The sequence below is a fragment of the Micromys minutus genome (assembly GCF_963924665.1).
Source record: "Micromys minutus genome assembly, chromosome: 10".
Lineage (NCBI taxonomy): Eukaryota > Metazoa > Chordata > Mammalia > Rodentia > Muridae > Micromys > Micromys minutus.
This window is the reverse complement of record NC_137979.1, coordinates 25944369-25969544: the sequence shown is the minus strand read 5'-3', so window position 1 is coordinate 25969544 and position 25176 is coordinate 25944369. Positions and strand designations below refer to the sequence as shown.

Genomic DNA, 25176 nt, shown 5'->3' with positions numbered 1-25176 from the left:
AAAAGTATTTCCAAAATCCTAATCAAGAAAGTATGTAATCATGTAAATTCTGTACTTAGCAGAGACGTAGACAACTGAAATACAAAGCACAAACTGCCTAGTCACAACCCAGACTCCAACACCAGAGTCAAGGCTACAGTAGACAGAACCCAACCGAATCTCTATTACTCCATGTCTACTTCAGACACTGTTGAAGAGATATCACTTTTAACCCAAGGTACTGGTTCTGGTACATATGGGTCATAAGTCCATTTGGGAAATACTCGCTTATAGAGATTCATTAGTACTGTATCCTGAGATTTTAACTTCCCATCAAAACTGCACTTCATATGGCCATGGGTACCTAGAAGGAAAACACATAATTAGTGTAAGTAAAGTGGACACTTAACCAGTGAACTTATAGCCCACTAGTCCAACATAGCACCTGGGAACCCCAGGTTCTTACCTAGAGGCTCTTTGATGTGTCCCCGGCGACCCCACTTGGTTCTCAGTTCCACAGGCTTAAACCACATCACATCCTCTTAGAATGGAACACACAAACATAAAATCAAACATTTACCCACACAGCATCAAGCCCATCTTCCCACCACTCTCCTTCATTCACACCTACCTCTGTTGAAGAACATGTAACGCACTACTGCCATCTTAGTAAAAATTTTGAAAGGGTGACCACTTAGAACCACTCTCTTTATGACCATCCTGTCTGGATCCACTGAGAACAGATGGCCTGTAGCAATGAGGCTGTGCATTCCTAAAAAGAGAGCAGCTGTTAATCCACAGGCCAAGTCCTTCAGCTCCATCTATTTTAAGGGCCCACCTATGCTATTTCCCAAGGCTACAGGAAGACCACTAAAAGACATTTCTAATGAGCCTCCCTCACACCCACCTTACATATATTGTTTAGCCTGTACTGAAGCATGCCAACAGGTAACAGCTGGTGTACCACCCTGGGCTTACACCCTCAATGTGGCTGAAACCAGTATTAAAAAAAACAAACACCAATATTCCTTAATATAGCAAGACCCCGAGTACAGAAGAGTTATGGTGCTAGTGCGTACTTGCATATTCGTTATTTATATTCCAAATCCAACATACCATTTCTTCTCTGCTTGAAAAGCAGCACAGATGCAGGAGGAAAAGTGATTGGCGCAAACACAGTCACCACTAAGGCGGCATCAGCAGTCAGGAACCTTTGGAATTTATGTTTATCAGCTTCCATAGTAAGGGTCCAAGACAAGTAAATGGAAAGAAAAGTAAAAGGCTTTTTGAGAAACCACAAGGAATCCAAAGTGTCAAAAGCTGTAAAATTATGGTAATGGAGATTAAACCCAGGGCTGTGTGCACACTGAGTGCTCTGCCAGAGACCGACAGCATGTTCTCAGTGTTTAAGATTTTTATTTCTATTGATGTGTATGTATCTGAGTGCAGGTGCCTCTAAGTTGACCAAAGTGGATGCTGGAAATCCAACCTGGGTCCTGTACAAGCTCCTGCCTGCTTTGTCTCGTGTACTGCATGCTGGCCTGGAACGTGCTGTGTACCTTCTGCCATCAAGGGCTAAAACTGCCGGTTCATTTTCTGTTTCTCTATGCTGACTCAGGGCTTCCCATGTCAGTAAGCACGGCCGTGAGGACTGCTTTAGTGCGGGGTATAGGACAGTAAGCTAGTAGGAAAACTGTTTACCCCACTTTTTAATACATTTATTTTGGGGGTGTGGAGACACATATGCTACAGCATTAGCATACAAGTCAGAGGACAGTTCTCACTAAATGTAGGTCCTCACATATTACTTTATATTTCAATTACTCAGGTCTGTCAGTGTGCATCTGTAACAGTGCCAACTGGGCGTGGTGCTATGCCCACTCCACATCAGTACAGCCAGCATTCTGAAGGTCAAAGCCAGCTTGGGCAACATATTAAGTCCTAGTCTCTCAAATATCAATAAATTTTAAAAAGTAAAACAAGACAGTCATCCACAAGTTACTTAATCACAAGCATGTAATAACAGTAATACTAGGAGTTAAAGGTGGAAGGCCCCCAAGCTAAATGCAACAAGATATGTCATTTTTAATAAAACGTTGTTTACAAAATGGTAACGTGATAGGTAAGAGAATGATGTACCCAGAGCACCAGTAATGTTGTCACCATCTCATCTCCTGTCACTGACACATATTCCTACTTCCAGCTACACACGCAAATTCAAAACCTACTGTGGAACAAATACTCAGCAGAGAAGCCTCAGCACAACAGTTTGCATCACTGGGATGCTTCAGACAGGTTCAGACATTTTGAATAAAAACATCATTGGCTCCTAAGTCAGAGTACTAAAGGTCTTTCAACCGTAAAGAGCAGGTGGCAAGACTCCAAGCAGCTTCCATGCTTACCTGCTGTGTGCTGAGAGAACAAAGGTGAGGCTCGGAAGCGCCTGAAGCCGCAGTGGAAGATCAGTTCTTCTTTCGCCTTCACAGGTTCTGTGTTGCCAGGGTTCCGGCTCACCACCATGTTCAATACTGACATCTGAGGACCAAATAAGAAAAAGCTTCACAGTCTAGGCATACAACAGCCTAACCTGAAAGGCAAAACAAACAGATTCATTCTAAAAACTGACCATGCCACTTAACTAGTCCTTTGAGTCCACCAACTGACATCATGGTGCTTCCATGCACGTGTCTAAGCTAGTTTGCTGTTCCATGTCTACCATTAGTAACTGTCCTTCACATCATCTCATCACCTTGTACCCTCCCAGCCACAACCAGCCAAGCCTCTTCAACATGCTCCCAGTGTGCATGATTACAGGCTACATTGGCATAGACATTTACTTTTAAAACTGCTAACCCCATTTTGATCTGAAAACAAAAAAAAAAAAAAAACAAAAAAACCAAACCAAAAAAAAAAAAAAAAAAAAAAAAAAAAACCCAAAAACACACTTAGAGAAGTCTCAGAACCACAGACTACATCACAAAGATGCTTCAGACAGGTTCAGACATCTTGGGCATAACCATCATTGACTTCTCTATTCTAATTCCTCGAACAAAAAGGTAGGCTCTCACACACTAATAGGCAAAATGTACACTTGGGAAAAACAAATTTTTGTACCTCTCCATTTCCCACAAAACACTGATTTACCTTCTGTTCATAAGGTAGCAAAGAAAATGCAATCAAGGGCGCTCCTTGCCTGAAATATTCAACCACTGAGACCGGGACATCAGAAACATGAAGTGTGACATACCAACCAACCTGCCAGGAGGAAGCACAACAGTCACAGGGTTACTTAGTGTCAAAATAACGATGTAACCTTTCTCTTTCAAGACTGACGCTCATGGATGTATCAACCACCCAGATTCAACCTTCTAGCTACTAAGCTGAGACCCTCCTTATTCCCAAACAAGCAGCATATCAAACAAACAAATTAAAAGGTGGACAGAAGGCAGGTACCTCAGCTCCTTCAGCTTCTTTTTTCTCAATCTCTTTAAAGATTCTTTTTCTAGTATTAACAAAATTCTGAAACTGAAAAATCCGAGCATAATCTCTAGGAAGGTTTTCTTTAGGGTCCCAAGGAGATGTCCGGAAGCTCTTGAGGCCTCTATATTTCTGGAATCTAGAACAAAGGTTTTAAAGAAGTAAGAGGTTTAGATGGTGCTATGTAAAACTCACTCCACTTGAAAATGGCTAAGGCTCTAGGTTTTTCAAAGTACTCTTACCTAGGGATGTAACTCAGTCTCAGAATGCTTATCTAATATACACATGGCCCCAGCATAGCACTACAAAGTGTAGCACTGGGGTGGCTGGGGCCATGTGTTCCAGATCAGCCTGAACTACAAAGCAAAACTGTCTCAAGAAACTAAGGCACCAATGGTCTAATAAGCTAGAACTGGGCATGGAAATACATGCCTACATGAGAAACAGAGGCAGAGGAGCAAGGCTAGCCTGGTCTATATGTGACTCTTTTAAACAATCTCCAAGCAAGTATTTCAGAATCAACCCAGGCCTTTCCAAGGGGACAAGTACTTACAGTGCCTGCTCTTAAACCTGCCTTACATTGCAGCCTTGTCAGGCTTGCTTCCAGGAAAAAAAAAAAAAAAATCACCTACTTTTATAAGCATTCATTCAAAACATACACTCTTGCTTCCCCCCAAAATATGCATTTTTGAGTATTTACTCCTACAAGAAATATTTGCTAATTAAACTTCATGTCTTTTTCACTAGGGCCCTCTGAACCATTCTAATCCTTGATTATATGTTGCTGTTTCTTATATAGCATGTTAGTCCCTCAAGGAAAAGGACAGTGTGTTTTACTCCATTTGCTTTCTGCTTACATAGTTCTAAACCATGAAAGTTTTAAATAAAACTTGTTTGAAATCACTTGTTGACTAACCGAGTTCTAGCAGCCACATCACGGGGGGTATCCATTTCATCTGGAAACATTTCTTCCAATCTTTCTTGCTTGTATTTCTCTAACATCCTCTCCTCATCCTCTTCATCTACTTTCTCATCGTATAGATCATCACGAACAGACTCCCCTAGAGTCATAGTTTCGCATTCCTCCTCTTCTTCCTCACCACTTCCATCCTGTAAAATTAAATATATGCAGTATGAAACATAATCTTAACATTGAAAAACCTGAGGCAGGTGATTCACTATGAGTTTGATGGCAGCTTGGGTGAAAGTAAGATGGTCTCAACAACAACAAAAAATAAATAAATAAATAAATAAACAAAACAACAACCCCAAGAAGGGCAGGGAATGTGGCTCCACTAATGAGTACTTTCCTACCTAGCACACCAGCTCTTGGTTAGAGCCTAAAGCTGGGCAGTGCCTACAGTGTCAACAGCTCCGTTCAAGGTCACCCTCAGCTATAGAATTCAAGGCAGCCTGAGATACATAAGACTATGTCCGTAACCCATCCCCCCAAAAAAGAAAATCCTATCACCCACAAAATGAGACTCTTTGCTTCCAACCCAGATGACCTTATTTCTAAACCTGAGTTCTATCCAGGGAAATCAAATAGTAGAAAAGGAGAAATGACTCCAGTAAGCTGTTCCTGACTACCACACACAAGTTCACATATAAACACAAGCAAGCATGCAAGATGGTCATAATAATGAGAACCTTTCATCACAGCATTTGGGAGGCAGGGTGTGTGTGTGTGTTCAAAGTCAGCCTGGTCTACATAGCAAGTTCCAGAACAGACATCCTGTCTCTAAGGACCCCCCTCAACCACCACCCCCCCCCACACCCTGTGGGGGTGGGTATGGTTCAACTGGTTATCACTTGGCATTTGTGACGCCCTGGGAACAGATTCCTAGCACCACTTCCAAAGAAGTATGCTAGAGTACCTATATAATCCAAGCACTGGGGAGGTAGAGGCAAGAGAATAAGGAGTTCAAGGTCATTCTCTGCTACAGAGTGAATACATGGGATACATGAGCCCTTGTCAAAAGAGAAAAAAAAGAAAAAAGAAAAAGTCAAACAAAATAGCTTGACGTCTCTTGCCTGTGATCTTAGTTCTGGGAAGATAAGGATAAGATTGCTGTGAGTTCAAGGTCATTTTCTTTAGGCATCCCTATAGAGGTCAGAGCACAACTCTGTCTTTCCTCACCTTCTGCCTTGAGACAGGATCTTTTAATGTTTGTAACTTGGCCTCAATGTTCCAGAGATCCTGTCTCTACTACAAATCTTGCCATAGGAACACTGAATTCATAGAATTACACTACCACATCTGGCTTCACATGGATCCTGGGGATTGAAATACAAGTCCTAAAACTTATGTGGCAAATGTTCTTTACCCAATGAGCCACTTTCCCAACCTAAAAAATAAAACTCACATTTCTCCCAATAGTTACAGGCATTGTTCAATAGCTGACTTCACAGGACAGCTTGGTTTTGGAGCTGTGTACGTAGGTGGCCAACGGCCCGTTTTCCTACCTGAGACTCCTCTTCCATGAAACCTTCATGCTGCATGTCATCATATTCATCACCTTCCCCATCACTTCCGTCGCCTTCATCCAAAATCCACTCAGCCTGGTAACTGGATGTTCCTTTAGGGACTTTCTTCACCACCCTGGAACATTGCTTCAGTGAGTCTGTAAGAGCACAATTTTTTGTATTCTTACCAACATGAAAAATAGCAGCTACAGGAGAACAGCCTACTTCCAAATTTAATTCAGACAATTCACAGTTATCAACAAACACACAGCTAAATAAACCCTGCAGTGGACTTAATGTCATTTATTATTTAAAGAGACTAGCCTGTGGTAGTTTCCAGAAGGGAAACAGAGCTGTGCCCAGTGTTTGCTTAGTGTAACCATTCAGTATTCAATCACTTCCTCATCCAGCCCTAAAAGCATATAAACATGGACCAAGTAAAGAGCCACACAAAATGTAAGTCAGAAGAGTAACATGTTTGTCACCACTGACTGTTTGCCTCCTCCAGCTCCTCCTCAGTGGGCCAAGTTTGCTCTCCTTCCATTGGATCTGGAATAACTTCCGTTTGTAACGTCTCCTGTTGATCAGGGTCTGCCTTCATCAGAACCTTAAGGTCTTCTTCCATGTCAGCAGCAACATCTGTAACACAAACCTAAGACCCAAAAGCAGGCAACGGATTATCAGACATTCACCTGAAGGATTCACAAATTAAACAGAAAAATCAAAATTTCCAAATGGCCATCTCTTAGCATTTCAGCTCTGCTGTATTACTGTTGAGATTGTTATTAATCTTGACAGTGTTTATCACACTCCCTTCAGTCAAGCTGCTCCCTTCAGAATACCTTTTATCAACACTCAACTGGCAGAGGAAGGTTGGCCTCTGTAAAGTTCTATGCCAGCCACTGCTACATAGTGAGGTCTAGTTTTTTTGTTTTAAAAAAAGTTCAAAGAAAGCCAAGTGTGGTAGCACACTGCTTTAATTCCTCACTCCATCCCTGCATGTAGGCTCAAAGTCCCAACATAGTCTTTCAAGCTCTGTTGAACTGTCATTCATCCCGTACACACACTTGGCTAACTTTGATCTCTCCTGTGCTAGTTGGTGTACTCTTAATTTCCACAGCAGCTCTGCACCGTAACTACTGTAATTTTTAAGTTCACAAGTATTTTTTATAATTCAAATTAAGTTCTGAAAAAAGAGGCCACATCTGCCAACTGTGCAAAGTACCTAGAAAGTACCAGATAACTACACTTAACCAACATGTGTCTGAATGTCTACTGCCTTGTATTTCAAACTAGCAGTAGTCTCCTCAGTGGCCTCAACATGCAAACCATCTGCTCTGAAAATTTAAAGAGCAGGGTGGCCCCACAAGGTAGGAGAGAATCAAACTTTCCACACTGGTAATATACCCCTCTCGAACACACAAAAATAAATTCAGTAAAAAATGTTAAAAACAAGCGGAAAAACAATCTTGGGCAAGGAATGTAACCAAGATGTAGAGGGCCGGCTTAGCCTGGGTTTGCCTCCCAGAAATGAAAAGCCCAGTCTTACCTCCATTGACATGCTTGACTTCTTTTGGGATTTAATCACTCTCGGATTTAAAGGGAAAGGATCCGCAGGCGCATCTATTTGCTTCATTTGGAAATCACCATGTCCAACAATATGCAGCAAGCTATTTACATTCAGAGTCCTCCCACGAATATAGCCTGAGATTTTCAAGGTGCCCACTAAGTCACTCTCATCACTAGGCACAAAGTCAGCAACATGGGCAAACAAGTAAGCTCGCCGATCCCGAAAAGCAAGATGCCTTTGCTTCTGGTTAGCCAACTGTCTAAGTAACATTCCTGATTCCTGCTGGGTGTCCAGAAGCAGGAGTTTGTCTTCAGGAAAGCGTTTCTCCACTATTTTACTTAGCTTCTTCTTGGCATCTATTTGTTTCTTCAGTGGAAGGCTAGAAAGCCCCTGGACAGCTAGTACTGAAACAAGAAAGAAGAGCTTAGGAACTTACTGTTTGATTACTTGAATATTCCTCTGCACTTCACAAACAACCCAGCGGTCAGTTCTGGTGTGATCCCAGAGATTACTGGGAAACAACACTGAGCTAACAATGAAAATGAGTGTTAACTTCCTATTCCTCCCACGGGGCACAGGACAGCCCAGATGTAAACTCTCTTTAATAATATGAAAATAGCTGGGGGATGGCACACATTTTCAATCCCAACACTTGGAAGACAGGGCAAGCCCGTCTCTGTAAGATCGAGGCCAACCTAGTCTACAGGACCAGATCAGTTCCAGGACAGTCAGGGCTCCATAAGAGAAACTTTTTTCTCAAAAAACACCAAAAAATAAAATACATGAAAATAATGTTTATTCTTGACAAGAATAGCTCATACCAGCAGAATATAACTCATTGATTTACTACTAAACCAAATGTTAAAATTTGTGCCTGGGGCTGAAGAGATTTCTCAGTGGTTAGAGCACTGACTGGTTCTTCCAGAGGTCCTGAGTTCAATTCCCAGCCACCACATGGTGGTTCACAACCATCTGTAATGAGATCTGATGCCCTCTTCTGGTGTGTCTGAAGACAGCTACAGTGTATGTGTTTCTGTGTGTGAGGTATACAGTGTGTGTATGTATGTATGTATGTATGTATGTATGTATGTATGTATGTATGTATGTATGTATGTATGTATGTATGTATGTATGTATATGTATATATAAAAAGAGAAAATTTTCTTTGCTGGTCTCCAATACTATAACACACTTACTATAAGTGGGAAGGCCCTGAGCGAAGAGGCAAGATAGACAGTAATCCCCAGTACTGTCCCAGCCTTCCAGTGGGTCCAGGAGGAACACAATGGTATCAGCAACTTTAGCCATATCTAATAGTGTATGCAGATCCCCTGTATACAAAAGACATGGGGGGAGGGGCAAAGTTAGCACATCATAATCAAGAAATAAAACTACTTAAACATAACGAGAAAAGAGTATTAGATACTCTAACCTGGTCTTGCATATGTGAAAAACCATCGATGTTTCAAGCTAGGACACAGAAGCATAAAACTATGGGTACTTCCCCGTTCGTTCAAATGCACTGCTCCCAAAGCTTCATTCTGAAGCAGTTTAAATGCCTCTGGAAGGGAAATCCTGTTGTGCAGAGGTACCACCAGCACCTGATGTGGGGGGCCGTCCTTGTTGCCCAGCTGCCTCTTCTCTGCCAGAACCTAGCAACACAAGGATTCAAGCATATCTCAATCATTTGCTTCACTATTACATCTTAAAAATTCAGATGCTGCAACCCCGAAAGAGAACTACTCTCCACTTTGTTGCTCTGTAAAAGTACTAGAAGTTTGTGTGATATAACACATTAGAAAAGATCAGAACAGCCAGGTGTGGTGGCCCAAGCCTTTATAGTGAACACTCAGAAGGCAGAGGCAGAAGGATCTCTGAGTTCTGTCAGTCAGGGCTACTAGTGAGACCCTTTGTTTAAAATAATCATCGTCTGCAAAAGAGCAAGTCCATATAAATGAAGATATTCAAGAACCAAGCATTCTCTTGTTAAAAGCCACGTGCATGTAGGTGCTGTCAAGGAGTTTGGCAGGGCCTCGTACTAAGAACGCGGCCCGAAGGTATCCTGGGTTTACCCCCGTTTTCGGCCGATTTCCGTGACACATTTTCTATCTAAAGCCATAAGCCGCACCGTTTCCCCACCCCTCTTACCGCCTCCCTCTTCTGCTTTCGGAGCTGACTGGCACGATGCCTCTGGTCTACTCGACTAAGCTGCTTCTTCAGCTTCTTGCACAGGATTTTCGGTCCTACTCGACCTGGAAGGCAGATCAGAAGTGGTTCTTCTCACCCTTAGATTAACAAACGAGAACCTCCCCGAGCTCCTTAAAAAGAGCCTTTGGCAAGGGTCCCAAGTCTAGTCTCTGGGCACGGGTATCGGCTAAGCCGCCCTTCCTCCTCTACCTACTCACCTTTGCTGTCCCGTTGTGCGGAACCGCCGCCGTGGTGCCGCCCGCCTTTATGGGCTTTATTCTGCTGCTTCAGCGGCCCGGAGCGGTGAGCCGCCATCCTGCAGTCCACGTGCACTGAGTAAACACTACTTCCGGGCGCACCGGAGCGCTTCCGGCCCCGGGGAAGGATTTCAGAGTTAACGCTCCCGTGACCTCTCGCGAGGCTTTTTCCGCCAGCCTGCGAGCGCCGGGTGCCGAGTCTCCGCAGATACGTCGTGGTAACTTTTCCCACGCTGCAGTCCCCTGTTGAGAGCTGAAAGAGATCAGCAGTACTCTCCCAGCTTCGGCTCTTGATTAGGAGGTCTATTTTGCGCCCATCTTCCCGTTTTTGAACGCTAAAGTTGCATCCCGTGGGAAGAAATATAAGTCCTATCACGTAGATTTCCCACGCTGCTCTCTCCGGTCCCAATGAACCGTAAATAAAATTTGTAACTGGGTGTCCCTTGCTTTCCTCTGTTACTCTAATTTCCAACGCGAATCACTTTAAAGGGGCTCGTATCACCGGATCCGTTCTATCTCTTACTCCGACTCGTGTCCCCCTCTCCCCACAAATCTGCAAGATGAACAAAACCGGACGTGAAGAGCGAAGGCGTCCTCTTATGCTCGGGCACCTGCTCTTCGTAGCTCGCAGTTGGGTTCTTGCCTTTCTCCTGCAAGCTCTGCGACTAAGCTACTCAAGCCATGGGATCCCCGAGGAGTGTTAAGATCAGGTTCGAACCACAGTGACCCAGAGCCGAGACCCTGGCTCCCTAGCTCCTCTCCGAGGAGCCAGAAGTCGGGAGCGGTCGTTGCAGTTGAGGTTAGCCCAGGCGCAAGCGCTTCTCCAAAGTCCGCCCGCTGCGCAGCGCCGGGCGAGAAGCTGACTCCCAGCGCTCACAATGCAGGTTCGCGCCCTCGGGGCGGGAGCCGGCCGGTCGCCATGACAACCATCCCTGCGGCGCGCGCCCGGGCCCGACGCCCCCAGGCGTCCGCACCCGCCCTGACCCCCCCTCCCCAGTCGCGGCGCACACACCCCCTCCCTGCCGGCTGTGGGAAGGGGCCGGGCCTGCTGCCTGACGTCTGCGGGGCTCGGAAGATGGCTGCGGAGCTGAGCACCCGGCAGTGGCTGCGGCGGCTGCAGGCGGGGAGTGCAGCGGGCGGGGGCTCCGCCTCGCGCGTGGGGCGCTGAGTCGGGAGGCGCGGAGGCGGTGAGGGCGCTCGGGGGCTCGGGGGGCCGCTTGGTGCCGCCTGCCCGCCACCTGCCGCACCATGGGCAGCGCAGAGGACGCAGTCAAAGAAAAGCTGCTGTGGAACGTGAAGAAGGAGGTACGGTCGGGGCAAGGTCTCAGGGGCTTGCACTCCTCCCGCGCTGGCCCAGGAGCAGAGAGGTCGCGGCACCCACGCGCCCGGCCGCCAGCCCACCGGGCCAGGCGGGGGCGGGGTCCTGTGCGAGCCGCGCCCCACGCCCCTCTCTGCGTCCCAGGCAGCGCCCTCGGTCAGGGTCAGGCTTGCGCCCTGGAGCTTGTTTGCTCCGCGGTCCTCCGGGTCCCCGCCCTGTGACGGCAGCAGCGCGGGGAGACCGAGGTCGGGGGAGGGGTGACGGCGATTGCTGGAGAACCCGAGTTGCCCATTCATTGCCGGTCCTGCCGGAGGAGGGGGCGGGGTCCCCACGGGCCTCCTGGAGGCGGCGAGCCACAGTTCTAGGGGCTTCGCTCTCGGGTGTGCGACACGCCGCCCTCTTAACATTTTTCTGGCAAAGTGAGTCGTGGCTGGCTGAGGGGTTCGCTGCACACCTTACTGTTTCTCCCTCCACGCCCACTTCCTTACCCAGTATTTTTTTAAGAATGGTTCTTAAGACTCCGATTATTTTTGCCCTCTTGAGGGAAATCCTTCAGAAACAAGAGTTTCTCTGCGAATCCTCTTTACCTTGACGCTGCTTAAAAGCTCATTTCAATTTCGGGGGTTGGAGGGGGGGCCGCTCATATGAATGACTCACCAGCTTGTGAGAGAGCCTGCAGTGTAGATGGGATGAATGAGGCCTCCTTCCTCAGCCTGCCTCTGTAGCTAGGTCTACCAGGTGTGAACTACAGGAAGGCAAAAAAAATCTGTCTGCTTGCTCAGTGTTTTGTTTCCAGAGCCCTGCACACTGATAGGCACTCTGTTTAGTAAATATATCTGCTGGCTGTGGAAACTGAGGTCTGGTGAAATAGTCTTGAGTACTCCAGACTTCCATCTGTGTGAACTTGAGTAAAGTTACTTAAACTCAAGTCTTGGTTTCCTAGTCTCTTTTTAAAATAGGATGATACTGTTTATCTCACACATATAAATGTATTATATTCTCTCATGCACCCTTAGAGTTTGAGGATTTGAGAAGACTCTGGGCTCTCACTCTGCTTTAACCATGACCTGACTCGTGCCCTAACTGTTCCCTTCCTTCTTGACAAAAAAAAAAAAAAAAAAAAAAAAAAGTTGAAACCGTTAACTTCCCAGCTTGTGTGAACAGCTTCACTGTGCTTTTGCTCTGAAGTGGCCAAGTAAGGGTTTCTTAGGCCAGGGCTTTTTCAAAATAATCTTAAGCTCCAGTTTTGTCACCAGAGAAAAGTGAACTCTCAGCGATGGTCCCCAGGAAGAAAGCACTCTAAAACCAAGAGATCTAGGGGGACGTGAGTGAGTAGGAACTATGGATGTGCTGCTAGAATTATGTAGGACCCAAATTTGAGAATTGATTGGGTGTGTGAGCAAATGCTTTGGAGAACAGGATCTTCTTCCCGGTATCCAAAGACTATTTTAAGAATGGTTCCTTTGAAAGCTGAATTTGTTCTGCAAGGATATGTCTCCCTGGCTGACCTACTCTGAACTCCACATAGTTCCCCCTTTTAGTGCTTGGGGCGAGACTGTCCTCACAGAGAGACCTCTGGACTAAAATCATCAGTAGGGTCCTCCTCACAGGATCTACGTCTCTCCAGCTGCTTCGGATACCTGTTGATCTTTAGTTGTGAGTTCTGCAAAGACCCCTGGGAAGTAATCAAGGAAGTTTTAACAGCTCTGAGTGTAAGAATCGATCCAATCGTATCCTCATTTACCTAACCACTAACCCAGAGCAGTTCCAGCAGGGAGAAACCTCCAGGTCCTTCTTTCCTTCCTCCTTAGGTGCTACGCCACTCTCCATGTAATATGGTGCATGTGAAGTGAGGACCTTGGCCTGATGTGGTGTATACCTTTACTCCTTTTGGGTCCCTATGACACTCAAGCCAACCAGGGTTACATAGTGAGGCTGGACTTGAAAGTAAATAAATAGGTAATTAGGTGAAATAAAACAAAGCTGACTGGAAGCCAGGGTGTCATCAGGACACTACATCCTGTCCAAAGAATGGCAGCCAAAGATGAAGGTGGAGCTGGAGCATAAGGGCAAATGCCTAATTTCAAAAATAAAAGAGAAAGCACTGGAGAGCCTGCTCAGCGCTTAAGAGCTCCGGTTGCTCTTCCAAGTTTGATTCCCAGAAGTCACATGACAGCTAACAACAGTTAGCTCTAGTTCCAGGGGAGCTGATGCTCTTTCCTAGACTCTGCAGGTACCACACAAACATCATGCACAGGCATACATGCATGTAAAATACCCGTTCACATAAAATAAAGATAAATAAATCCTTTAAAAGGTATGGACTGTCTCTGCTAATGGCCTATCCTGCAGGCTTTTATCCTGGGGTTGAGGAAACCCATCTCTGACTCCCACTGGCGGTATCTGTCTCCTGGAAAATTCCCCATGGAATCTGGCACAAATGTTAAGAGCAACTAAAACCTCGTTCTGTTGATGGAAGTGTAAATTGCTACAGCCACTTGGAGAACATTTTGGCAGTATTACTAGACACTAAAGCAGAATATATGCATCAGAAATTCCTTGCCTAGAAATATAAATTTTAAGAAGCCAGCACATATGTTCACCAGAAAATATGTCCAGATGTTCGTATGATGCATAACAGCCCCAAGCTGGAAAATACCTACATGCCAGTTAACTGTGACATTGTCACACAGTTGGGAACGAACAATCTCCACTCCCAGTGGAGGAATGCTTGGTGGCTCATGCCTTTGAGCCCACCAATCAAGAGGCAGAGGAAGATAAGATCTCCGAGTTCAAGACTAGCCTTGTCTAGATAGTGAGTTCCAGACCAACCAAGGCTACATTGTGAGACCCTACCTCAAAACAGCAATAACAAAAAGGTCTAAAAAAATACAGAAATAGTTTTGTTTATTGGCCCAACATGCACAAGGCCCTGGGTTCAGTTACCACTACAAAAAAAAGAAAGAAAGAGAGAGAGAGAAAGAAGGAAATCTTCTCAGAAAAAGTGGAGATTGGAGGGGAAGATGATAAAACAAGGTACTTGGGCAAACAGGTTCTATATTCTATTTCACTTGTTTAAGACACAGTGTCCTAACCCGAACTAGCTTCGTACTTGCTGTGTCGCCTAGACTGGCCTTGAACTCTTCTTTTAACTTTACTTGGTATGTGTGAGTGTACTTCTGTGGGTCAGAGGACGTCTTGTAGACTAGTCTCTTTTTCCTCTTTTATTTGGTTTCTGGGAATCGAACTCAGGTCATCGGACTTGCTCAGGAGAACTTTTGCCTGCTGAGTCATCTAGCCAGTCTGGGCCTTGAACTCTTGATCCTCTTGCCTCCACCTCCCAAGGGTTGGGATCAGACTTGTGCCACCACATTGACACTTGTGTTGTTTCCTGCTCCGAGAGTATCCAGTGTGTGAGAACTCACCAAGCTTGTGATATTATCACAGAAGCTCATTTTTTATATGATTAAGGACTGATAATAAACAATAAGAACATCTTTTTTGTGGCCCTAGAGATTGAACCTAGGGACCTTGAATGTCAGTCAAGCACTCAACTGTAGAGGGACAATCCCAACCTGTAAGTGCCTATTGGGATTTGGGAGTTGAAATGGTCTCACACTATAGCTCAGGCTCTGTCGCACACTGTGTAGCTCAGGTTAGCCTCTCATTCAGACCCTAAAGCATGAGTTTTCGGGCTTAGCTAGAACAAGTGAGTTGGGGAGACATGGGTGGGCTTACTCCTAACCTCAGAAATGGAAGGGCAGTTGTACTGAGACCGTCTGTCCCTGAAGGAGAGTGTGTCTGTCCAGAAGCCCTTCTCCAGCTGAGTACGGATGAGCAAATAGTCTCCATCTTTGGTTTCTAGGCAGGAGGACCCTTTTGTCTGAACCAGACCCTCCACACTGATTGGCTGGGGGGGGGGGTTGACATCTCTTAGTTTCCTCTCCAAAACACTTGGAGCAGACTATGCTAAGGAGCATTTGACTTCCCACCCCACTCCCATCTTTGTCACCTCTGAAAGTATCTAAAAAACCAAGACCACAAGGTCAAAACCAAGCTATTCACCTTTCCATAGACCTGTTCTGTTGCTGGTTTTTACCCCCTTTGGGTGCTTGGAATTGAATCCGGAGCCGTGTGTATCCAGAATATGCCTGACCACTGAGCTGTACCCTCAAACCTGTACCCTCAAAATATGCTCAGGAAAAAAATTAAAAATACTAGCACTGGCCTAAGGATGGAGTCCAGTGACAGAGGGTTCGCCCTGAGTGTGATCAGTAGCCCAGCAAACATGAATTAAAATGATGGAGATGCTCGTTTATTCACAGGTGAAGCAAATCATGGAGGAGGCTGTCACCAGGAAATTCGTGCACGAAGATAGCAGCCACATCATTGCTCTGTGTGGTGAGTGAACACTTTACAGTGGTGGGTTACCTGCTTGTGACTGAGAACTCGTCCTGGGACCTGGGGAAGATGAGTCTCCTGGTTTAGTAACTCTCAGATATGGAGGAGATTCCCAACCAATCCAAACACTCTTGAAGTCTATTTGAGCCCCACTCCAGATCTACTGAACCAGAGGCTTCAGGTTGCAAGAATCTGTGTATTTTAGTATTCCAGGACAACAGTTCCCAAATTTTAGCAGTACCAGAATTCACCTGAAAGTACATTAAAACACTTATAGCTGTGTGGTTTCCAGGGTTAGCCTGGACAGCTCAGTGAGACCTTGCCTCAAAATAAAAAAGTAGAGGAGGCTAAAGAGATGGCTCAGCAGTTAAGAAGCCTAAATGCTCAGCAGAGTGTCCCAGTACTCAGGAGGCAGAGGCAGGTAGATCTCTGAGCTTGAGGGCAGCCTGGTCTACAGAACAAGTTCCAGGATAGCCAGGGCTACACAGAGAAACCCTGGCTGCTGTTCCAGAGGACCCGGATTTGATCCCCATACCTACATGGTTGTTCCCAACTGTCTTTAACATCACAGTCCAGAAGATCCAACACTCTCTTGTGAAGACTCAGCATCACAAAACAAAGTATACCTGATCTTGCCAAGGCATTTCTGGTTCTAGTAGGTCTGGAGTGTCCTGAGACTCTGGATTTCTTCCATGCTCACAGAGGAAGCTTGGGTACTGTCCCGGGAACACAGGTTGAGAGCCTTGCCCTGAGCACATCTTTCTAGTTGCTCCATTCTCCTAATTCCCCATGCACTTGGTTAGATGTAAAAGAGCAAGGAGGAAGAGCCAGTACCTCTGGCTGTACCACTAGGTTGAATAATGGGAGGCACCAGATGTTTGCCTTTGTAGGAAAAAGCTTACATCTACACAAAGTTTTCTTTAATTTCCACAAACTTGGCCATCCCCTAACATCCTCTAAGGTGGGAAGGGTACCAGAGCCTAGTGTGTACTAGTAGTCATGTACCCCGAAGAAATGCCTTATTTTTTATTTTGTTTTTACGTTATATTTTGTGTGGTGTATGTATGCAAATGTAAGGACTATGACACCTGTGTGGGGTTCAGAGGACAATTGTTGGGAGTCTGGTCTCTTTCCACTGTGTGGTCAACCAGGGATCAACAACAGGTCATCAGGTTTGGCATCAGGCACCTCTGAGCCTCTTACTGGCCCTGCTTTTGGCAACAGTGAGACAGAGCTGACTTTCCCATAAGTTTGGCCACACACTAAACAGTATTCTCTATGCAGGATGTCAGGGACAAGGTAGACAGTCTCTGCCCCAGAAACATAAATCCTGCTAAGAGACAGACAGACAGAAAAACAAATGGGTGGGAAAAAATGTATTGTGATAATAAATAATAAAAAGAGCTATGAAGGAAAAGCATTCTAGAGGGAGTTATAGTGTGAGAGGCAGCCAGTGAGCAAAGGCCGTGGGACACAGGGCTTTGAAAAGTAGTGTTCTGCATAATAATACTTAAAGGTTTTCTCCCTCTCTTCCTCCCTTTTCCCCTCCATCCCCTCCCATCTCTGTCTTTCCCTCAATCTTCTACCTGTCCTTGGCTGGCCTTGAACACATGCAGTGTGACGTGTGCAGCCTCACACTTACTAATCCCACAGCATGCCCTGCTCCTCTGTGACTAGTGTGCTGTTACCCCTGGTGTGCTCTTTTACAGTTAGAGCAGCACACCCTTAGCCCAGCACTGGGGAGGCAGAGGCAAGTGTGTATCTCAGAGTTTGAGGCCAGGCTGGGTCTACAAAGTGACTCCAGGACAGAGAAACCCTGTTTCGAAAAATCAAAAAATTTAAAAGTTCAATAAGTAAAATTAGAGCAGTGGTCTCCTCCTCAAATTTTTGTGGGGATTGAGTTTATGTCTGTAAGCATGCCTAGAGTCCAAGAGCAGAAAAACCTCCTTGTCCTTTGGGTATCCAGGCTGAGGCTAGGCTTGCTGTCTTTGCAGTCCCATCGTCTCCCTTTTGGGTGGGTTTTCCCAGTTCTCTCATACGATGTCCTGATCCATCCATCTGCAGCCTGCTTTTACCTCCTCTTCTTCATAGAACACGTGCTCGGGGAGAGAGAAAAGGCTCCCCAGTGCCCCAGTGTCATTATTAGCCTAGAAGCATATTAGAATTCTGGCCTAGTGCTAGGCTTTGTGAAAGCGCACACTGTAGAAAGCTACCACATAGTGAGAACAGCTTGTGCATGGGTGCTGTGTGTGGGTAGCCAGGGGAGAATGAAGAGAAGAGGGCTGGAGAGAGACCAGCAGAAGAAGAGCATTGAGTATTCCACATTCAGGCTGTTGAGGTGAGAAACACCAGCCAGCTCTCCTGCAGCTGGCCTGGGACTCGCAGCCCTCCAGGAGCTGTGGGTCTCCTTTCTAAAGCTCTGAGCTCCTTCATCAGGGCAGACCACACTCAAGAATAAGCTCCCTTTGAGCCATTTCAGTTATTGTAGACAAAACAAAGCCTTCAAGTCTCCAGGTTTTAAACAGGGTCCAGGAGCAGGAGGACCCATGTTCTGCTTGTCCTCCAAGGTTCTTAAGAGTCACTAATGCCAACATAGATGCCATGGGAGCAGACAAAATGTTTGCAAGAGAAGCTGCCCAGATGTGAGGCAGCAGTGTCAGGGGCTGAAGTGGCCCAAAAGCACTTGCTCCGTGTGAAGTGTCAGCCATGATTTGAGTTGCCACAGGAATTTGTGGCAAGGCTTTGCCTGGCCTGAAAGAAGTCTGGAATTTTGTGTTTGCTGGTGTGTTAGCATGTTTGTAGGTGTGGGTACATGTGGAGGACAGGGATCAACCTCAGATGCTGTTCTCAGGGGCCACCCACCTTGTTTGTGGGGACCAGGTCTCTTCACGGGGACCCAGAGCTTACCAATTAAGCTAGGTTGGTTGACCAGCAGACTCCAGATGGAGCCAGCTCCCCAGCTGGATCTGGGCTTCTTTTCCTCTCTCTCTCTCTCTCTCTCTCTCTCTCTCTCTCTCTCTCTCTCTCTCTCTCTCCCTCCCTCCCTCCCTCCCTCCCTCCCTCCCTCCCTCCCTCCCTCCCTCCCTCCCTCTCTTGTATTTTTGGAATTTGTGCGTGGATGCATGTGAGGGGAGGGTAGCCATTTGTTTGTTTTTGAGATAGGCCTTCACCATGGAGCACTCGCTAGCCTGAATCTCACAGTGAAGACCAAGTTGGCCTCAAACTGACTAATTCTCTTCCGGCTTCTACCTCCCAACTGCTGAAACTAACAGCATGGGCCACCACACCCATCTTATTTATGAAACTCACATCATCAACTCAGATAACGTATTTTAAAATCAAACATTCTGAGCTGGCAAGATGACTCAGTCTTGCCATATAAACCTGATGACCTGAGTCTGGTCTTCAGAACCTGGTAGGACAGCATGTGCTCACACTCAAACATCACATATACACAAAAGAATAAATAAGTGTAATTTGTAAAAAATGAAATTCAACATCCTGCTAATACAATACAGAGATATACTAATTTGATACCTGCTGAGGAATGATAATAAGATATTACTAGAAGTCTTTGTTTTCTGTAATGAAACTGTTGTGTTTCTGTAAGAGCAGAAAACATACAACACAAACAAGGAGGTTCATAGCACACAGGAGTCTTGGATCTGAAGTTTGGTAACGCAGGCAGCCTCGCTGGTGTGGTCTGATGTGTGCACAGTGCACAAGGCTGTTCAGAACCAAAGCTGCAGGGAAGTGGTAGCCACCAGAAACAACCCTGATTCATCGCATGCTTGGTTGTATTTACATTTACTTATGTGGGTGGAACATAGGTGCCGTGGTGGCAAGGGCTGTATTAGTCAGGGTTCTCTAAAGAATGAACGTGTGTGTGTGTGTGTGTGTGTGTGTGTGTGTGTGTGTGTGTGTGTAAGATGGATGGATGGATGGATGGGGTTGGGAGCATTTATTAGAGTGTGGCTACAGGCTGTGGTCCAACAATAGCTGTCTATTAACAGAAAGCCCAAGAGTTTCATATTTGTTCGATCCATGGGGCTGGGTATCTCAACTGATCTTCAAAATCCCAAGACGCAGGTTCCAGTGTCAGTGAAGAACTGAACTTGCCAAGGATACCGAGAGCAGGCGGGCAAAGAGCCAAAGCTTCCTTCTTCCGTGTCCTTATATGGGCTGCCAGCAGAAGGGGTGGCTCACATTAAAGGTGAATCTTCCCACCTCACAGGGTCTATATCAAACATCAATCTTCCAGCCAGGTGGTGGGGGGCCTGAGTGGGTTTCAGGACAGTTAGGGCTACACAGAGAAACCCCGTCTATAAAAACCAACGTGCGGATCAAACTGACGTAAGCACCCTTACCTATGAGCCATCTTGCCAGCCCAGAACACTTGATTTTGAGTTAATTTTTGATCGTTACATGTTTTATTATTTCCAGAGGTTTTGTGACGCCCTCCCACATCCCACATGAGGTCACATCTCACGGTTTACAGTTTAAAAATCTGCCCTACTCTATTTAAGAGCTGAGGACCACAGCATGACAAAGAATGACCTGGCTTAAGATTTCTTAGGGTTGCGGTAGGAGAGAAGATAGTTAAGAGTACTGGCTGTTCTTTCAGAGGACCTGGACTCAATTCCCAGCTCACAGCTTTCTTTAACTCTAGTTCCAGGTGGTCTGACATCCTCACACAGACTTATGTGTAGGCAAAACACCACTGCACATAAAACAAAAATAAATTAATCTAAAACAATTATTTTTTTAAAGATTCAGGGTGCATATATTTGAGCTAGAAATAAAACCTTCCATGAGAACCAAATGGAACTAAAGACTTTCTGTATTAAAACCTCGCCATGGGCAAACCTAAGAAAGTTATGACCAGACAAGTTATGATTCCTGATACTCGAGGCTTGGAGTGGGATTCTGGGGCAGGCTTCACAAGACTGTCAAAGTAAAGTACATTTGTTTAAAGTGCTGTGGTTTCTAAACCCATTTGTCCAGAAGCTACTCAGGCCCTGCACATAGAAACCTTCCTTGTTAAAATGGATGTGTGAAGTATGCCTGCAAATTCCAGCATCTACTCAAGTGGAGGAAGGAACACCAGGAGTTCAAGGCTAACCTCAGTCATATAGAGGTTTGGAGGCCAGCCTGGGCTATGTGGGCTCTATCTCAAAACTAGCTTCTTTGTGAAGGCAACCCTGGGAGCTAGGGAAGGGTCCTGTTCAGGTACTGTCTCTCCTGCTTCCGGGCTTTGTGGTGGTGTTCTTCCAAAGCTACCTCGGCATCCTATACCAGAGCATCAGTCCCTCTGAGATTATCTGTCATGCTAGGCTAGGATGGAGCTTGGAGAATGAACTCAAAACCACCATCACAGGAAAAAAAAAAAAAAAAAAAAACCTTTGACGTCACCTTTTTGTCTTCCAAGTTCTATCAAGTTTGCTTTTGCTAGACCATAGTATGGTCCTTGCTTTGTGTTTTTTCTGGGAGTTGGGGAAAGGGGGTTTATGTGGTTTAGGGTACTGAGAATTGCACATGTCCGCTTTTGATGTCACTAAGCTCCTCTAGCCTAGTCTTTAAACTTTTAAATGTTGATGTAAAGACTTACAGAGAAGGCAGGATGTGGTGGCTCACACTGCTCCCAAGAATTTGGGAGGTATAATCAGGAGCTATCAAGAGCTCAAGGTTGGGGGACTGGAGAGACTCTGCTCAGTGGTTAGAGCATTGGCTGCTTTTGTAGTTTGATTCCTAGTACCCACATGGGTCAGGTGGTTCATAAACCATGGGTGGCTCCAGTTTCTAGAGATCCAACACCCTCTTCTGGCCTATCATGTGCACATGTTCATATATGTACACATATACACATAATTAAAAAGTGCACATGTTCATATGTGCACACATATACACATAATTAAAAAGAATAATCTTTTTATAAAGAAAGAAATAGCTCAGCAAGTAAAAGTACTTGCCACTCAAGGATATGAGCTTGACAACCAGTTCACTCCCCAGGAAAGGGGTGAGAACCTTACCTTCATACATGACCTTCGTACATGTGTGTTTGTGCATACACACATACATTTAAATTTTAAAATGAGAGTTTAAAGCCTGACTGGAAGATGGCTTTACGGGGTAAAACTGAGCAACGCCAAACCTTATGACCTGAGTTCTGTCCCCAGAACCCACTCAGTAGATGGAGAGAGATGACCATTCCCACTGCTCCTGGCCCCACATGGTAGATTGCACATGTGCATGTTGGTACACATGCATGTCCACACACAAACACACTAAATTAAAACATTTTAAATCCAGGTGATGGTGGCACATGCCTTTAGTCCCAGCACTCAGAAGGTAGAGGCAGGCAGGTTTCTCTGAGTTCAAGGCCAGCTTGATCAACAGAGAGAGAGTTCCAGGACTGCTAGGGCTACACAGAGACCCTGTCTCTAAAACCAACCAAGCAAAGACTTCCTGCTGGGCTGGATCCCAGAGTATACTTGCTTAGCACGTCTGAGATTCTGGGTACACTGTCTAGTTGAATTAAATTAACACTTTCAATTTGTATTTTCTCTGTGGCTTTGTCAACATTTCTTCTACCTTTGCCCCCATTGACTGGCATCTCCCGCCACCTCCCATGGTGGAAGAAAGGAGCTCTTAACGTGCATAAACGGAGCATTCAGAGCGGCAAACAGCAAATTATCTCAAGCTGTTCCCTGAACCTTGCTCTGAAATAATAATGCATGTGCCTAGACATAGCTCCTCTCTCGCCATCAATGACTGAGGTAACCAACCCATGAAATTGTTTCTCCAAACCTGACCTTCTCTACAACAGTATCTTCCCAGCTGAGTACTAGGATTGTGAAGGTTTGTTTGTTTGTTGAAACAAGGCCCCACTGAGTGTCCCTGGCTAGTCTGAAACTCATAGAGGATAACTTTAAAGTCAGAGATCTGCCTTCTTCTCCCTGGGATAAAAGGCGTGTACCACCATGCCTAGCCTAGGTTGAATTTTTTCTGGTTTTGTTTGTTTGTTTGGTGTGTGTGTGTGTGTGTGTGTTTAGCTGGGGATCGAACCTTGATCCTGAGGCAGGCTAGACAAGCATCTACCACAGAACTCTACCCTCAGCCCTGTAGATCTTAAGCTTAAGTGGCTGGGAGAAACGATTCTGACTTTGAAGAGCCGGTTCTCATCCCAGCTGCTAGGCATTGTAGGTGGGGCCAGGCCAGCCTATTTTCTCAACCAGCAGCTTTCCAGGGCCGACCTGAGGGTTGCTTAAGGCTGAGGCTGTAGTAGGAGGTGGGGGTGGAGCCTGGAACTGGGAATGACTCTGGGCTTTACTAACCAGCTCCCCATTGCTAAGCAGCTTTCATTAGCCAGTTAGGTTTCCCCTGCAGTGAGCTTCTTGGCGAATGGCAGAGAGATACTAATAAGCCTGGGGAGTAGCAGGTGCTGCAGGAGGTTGCATCCCACCTGGGATACTGCAGCCAGAAATGCTTCTGCACATTTTGTGATTCCGACTCCAGGAGGTTGCCTGACTCTTTTCAGCAAAAGAGACTCTTTCCCTCCTGCATCCAGTGAATAGCTTATTCCCAGACTATCTATGGTTTGTTTTCTATCCAGAAGTGAACAAGTCAGGTGGCTTTTCAGCTATGGTCAGGAAGGAAGGCAGATGTCCAAAGCAACTGGTTTCCTTCCCCCATGTGCTAGGGCATAGCCAAGGTCGTGCGGTTTGGAGGCAGATAGACCAAGGTCTGCATGCTGTTCATGTTTAACCCATAGCCAGTTAGTTATTCATTTCCCTCTCTGAGCCTGTCCCCAGAAGGTAAATCTCAGCATTGGAAGAGATGCTCAGGACTAGAGGTGAGTGATCAGCTTAGCGATCATGCTCTGGAGATGAAAAACTTGAAAGAGCCATGTAAGCAAAGCATGTAACATGATGTCCAGTGACACCTTGTTCTCGAACCGTCTCTGGAAACCTTCCTCAGAAATAATTCAGGATTCCTAGGAGTCCATGTTTCTGGAAACCTGGGGAAATCAGAAGTCTGGGAACATAATTGGGAAGGAAATGAATCATACTAAGCAATTGATACTAGGGTTGGATATTATGAGACACCTATAATCCTAGCACCCAGATTGGGGCAGTATAAACAGGAAGATTCCTGTAAATTTGAGGCCACGCTGGCCAACATGAGTTCTAGGTTAGCCAGAGTAATACAGCCAGGCTTTGGTTCAAAAAAAAAAAAAAAAAAAAAGAGAGAGAGAGAAGGATTATTGTTCAGTAAAGGTATGTATACTTGGGTCAAGAGTCTAAAAGTTACCTCAGATTATCCAAATATAAAGCTGAGGGTGGTGGTACATACCTTTAATCCCATCACTGAGGAAGCAAACACGGGTGGATCTGTCTGAGTTCAAGACCAGCCTGGTCCACAGAGTAAATTCCAAGACAGCCAGCTAGGATAGCACAGAGAAGCCATATCTAAATGAACAGGTGAATGAATGAATGAATGAATGAATGAATGAATGAATGAATGAATGAAACTGTCTCAATAAATAAAAAATAGATAAAATTATAATAATAGTCCAAAGATAGGGAAAAAATTGGTTACATGTGGTTTAGTTGAAACAAAATTTAACTGATACCTGTTAACTATTTAAATTGGGGAGCCAGTATATGGGGGATCCTTACTTTTGTGTATCTTGAAATCTCCCTCAACCAAGCGATTGCTATGGAGAAGGATAAACTGGGATATGCACGTGTGGCCTGGTTCTCATTTCTCTCACTTCGATTCCAGAAAGCCAAGACCAGTTCCATCTCTTCCTCATCAAATCTATGGAGGAATGTTGCTTCCTTATTTGGGGAGTTGAGCAAAGCTGAGTGCCCCAGAGTTGAAATAAAGTCAGTAATACCTGGCAAGCTGAGAGAAAATATGCCCCAAATAGAGTGGGAATATTCACTGTGAGTGCAGGAAGCCATTACCGAACCCAGGGTAGAAATGGGCAGTCAGAGATCTAAGGCATGGGACAAGCTCACGGTGCCTGGGGGAAAGCCTTTCTGCTCCTCCTCCTCCACCTGGGGCAAAGCTCTAACTTGGCAGCTCCAGATTTCCACTGTGAACTTCCTCTTCTCCACTCCCCTTCCAGCCAGACAGCTCCTCCTGTCTCCACTTTTCACAGGCCTGAACCAATACCACAAAACTCTGTTCTGGGTGTTGCCCCCACAGCTCCAGGACCAGGTTATGGATGAGTGCTCCACTCACACTTTCCTCCCTCAGGTTCTCCATGGCAACTACAACCCACTCCCAGTGCACAGATGGCATTGGGGAGAAAGGTGAAACTGAGCCAGAGGTGATGTGCCTGCTACTCTCACACTTGCCTTCCTCCCCTCCTCAACTCCTCCTGGTCCTTAGGCCAGCTTTCTGCCATGCTTTGCTAATTGTGAGTGCTGGATCCCTCGACGGTAGTCCTCTGAATGCCATTTAGTAAGTCCCACAGCTGCCAGGACTCACAACTGTTGAACAGAGGTGTAAAT

The 25176-nt window shown here is 45.7% G+C and overlaps 2 protein-coding genes across 3 annotated transcripts in view; one reads left to right on the top strand and one right to left on the bottom strand.

Moving 5' to 3' along the window:
• Positions 1 to 161: 161 nt before the first annotated feature.
• TSR1 (TSR1 ribosome maturation factor) lies at positions 162 to 10026 on the bottom strand. The gene is made up of 15 exons (XM_080924360.1): positions 9898 to 10026; positions 9641 to 9744; positions 8925 to 9144; positions 8689 to 8823; positions 7472 to 7896; positions 6415 to 6574; positions 5923 to 6080; positions 4373 to 4566; positions 3433 to 3595; positions 3124 to 3234; positions 2382 to 2514; positions 1096 to 1212; positions 611 to 751; positions 446 to 520; positions 162 to 343 (listed from the first exon to the last, which is right to left on the bottom strand). The coding sequence occupies exons 1-15, from the start codon at positions 9992 to 9994 to the stop codon at positions 165 to 167; spliced, it is 2412 nt and encodes an 803-aa protein (XP_080780486.1). The 5' UTR covers positions 9995 to 10026; the 3' UTR covers positions 162 to 164.
• A 1158-nt stretch (positions 10027 to 11184) lies between these two features.
• The window catches only part of SGSM2 (small G protein signaling modulator 2), a gene marked incomplete at its 5' end in the record, with an annotated part of 38863 nt that continues 24871 nt past the window's right edge, over positions 11185 to 25176 (top strand). For both annotated transcript variants that reach the window (XM_080923049.1, XM_080923048.1), the window contains 2 exons: positions 11185 to 11241; positions 15580 to 15655. In XM_080923049.1, the coding sequence (XP_080779175.1) occupies positions 11185 to 11241; positions 15580 to 15655 (133 nt within the window). The remainder of the gene's footprint in view (positions 11242 to 15579; positions 15656 to 25176) is intronic.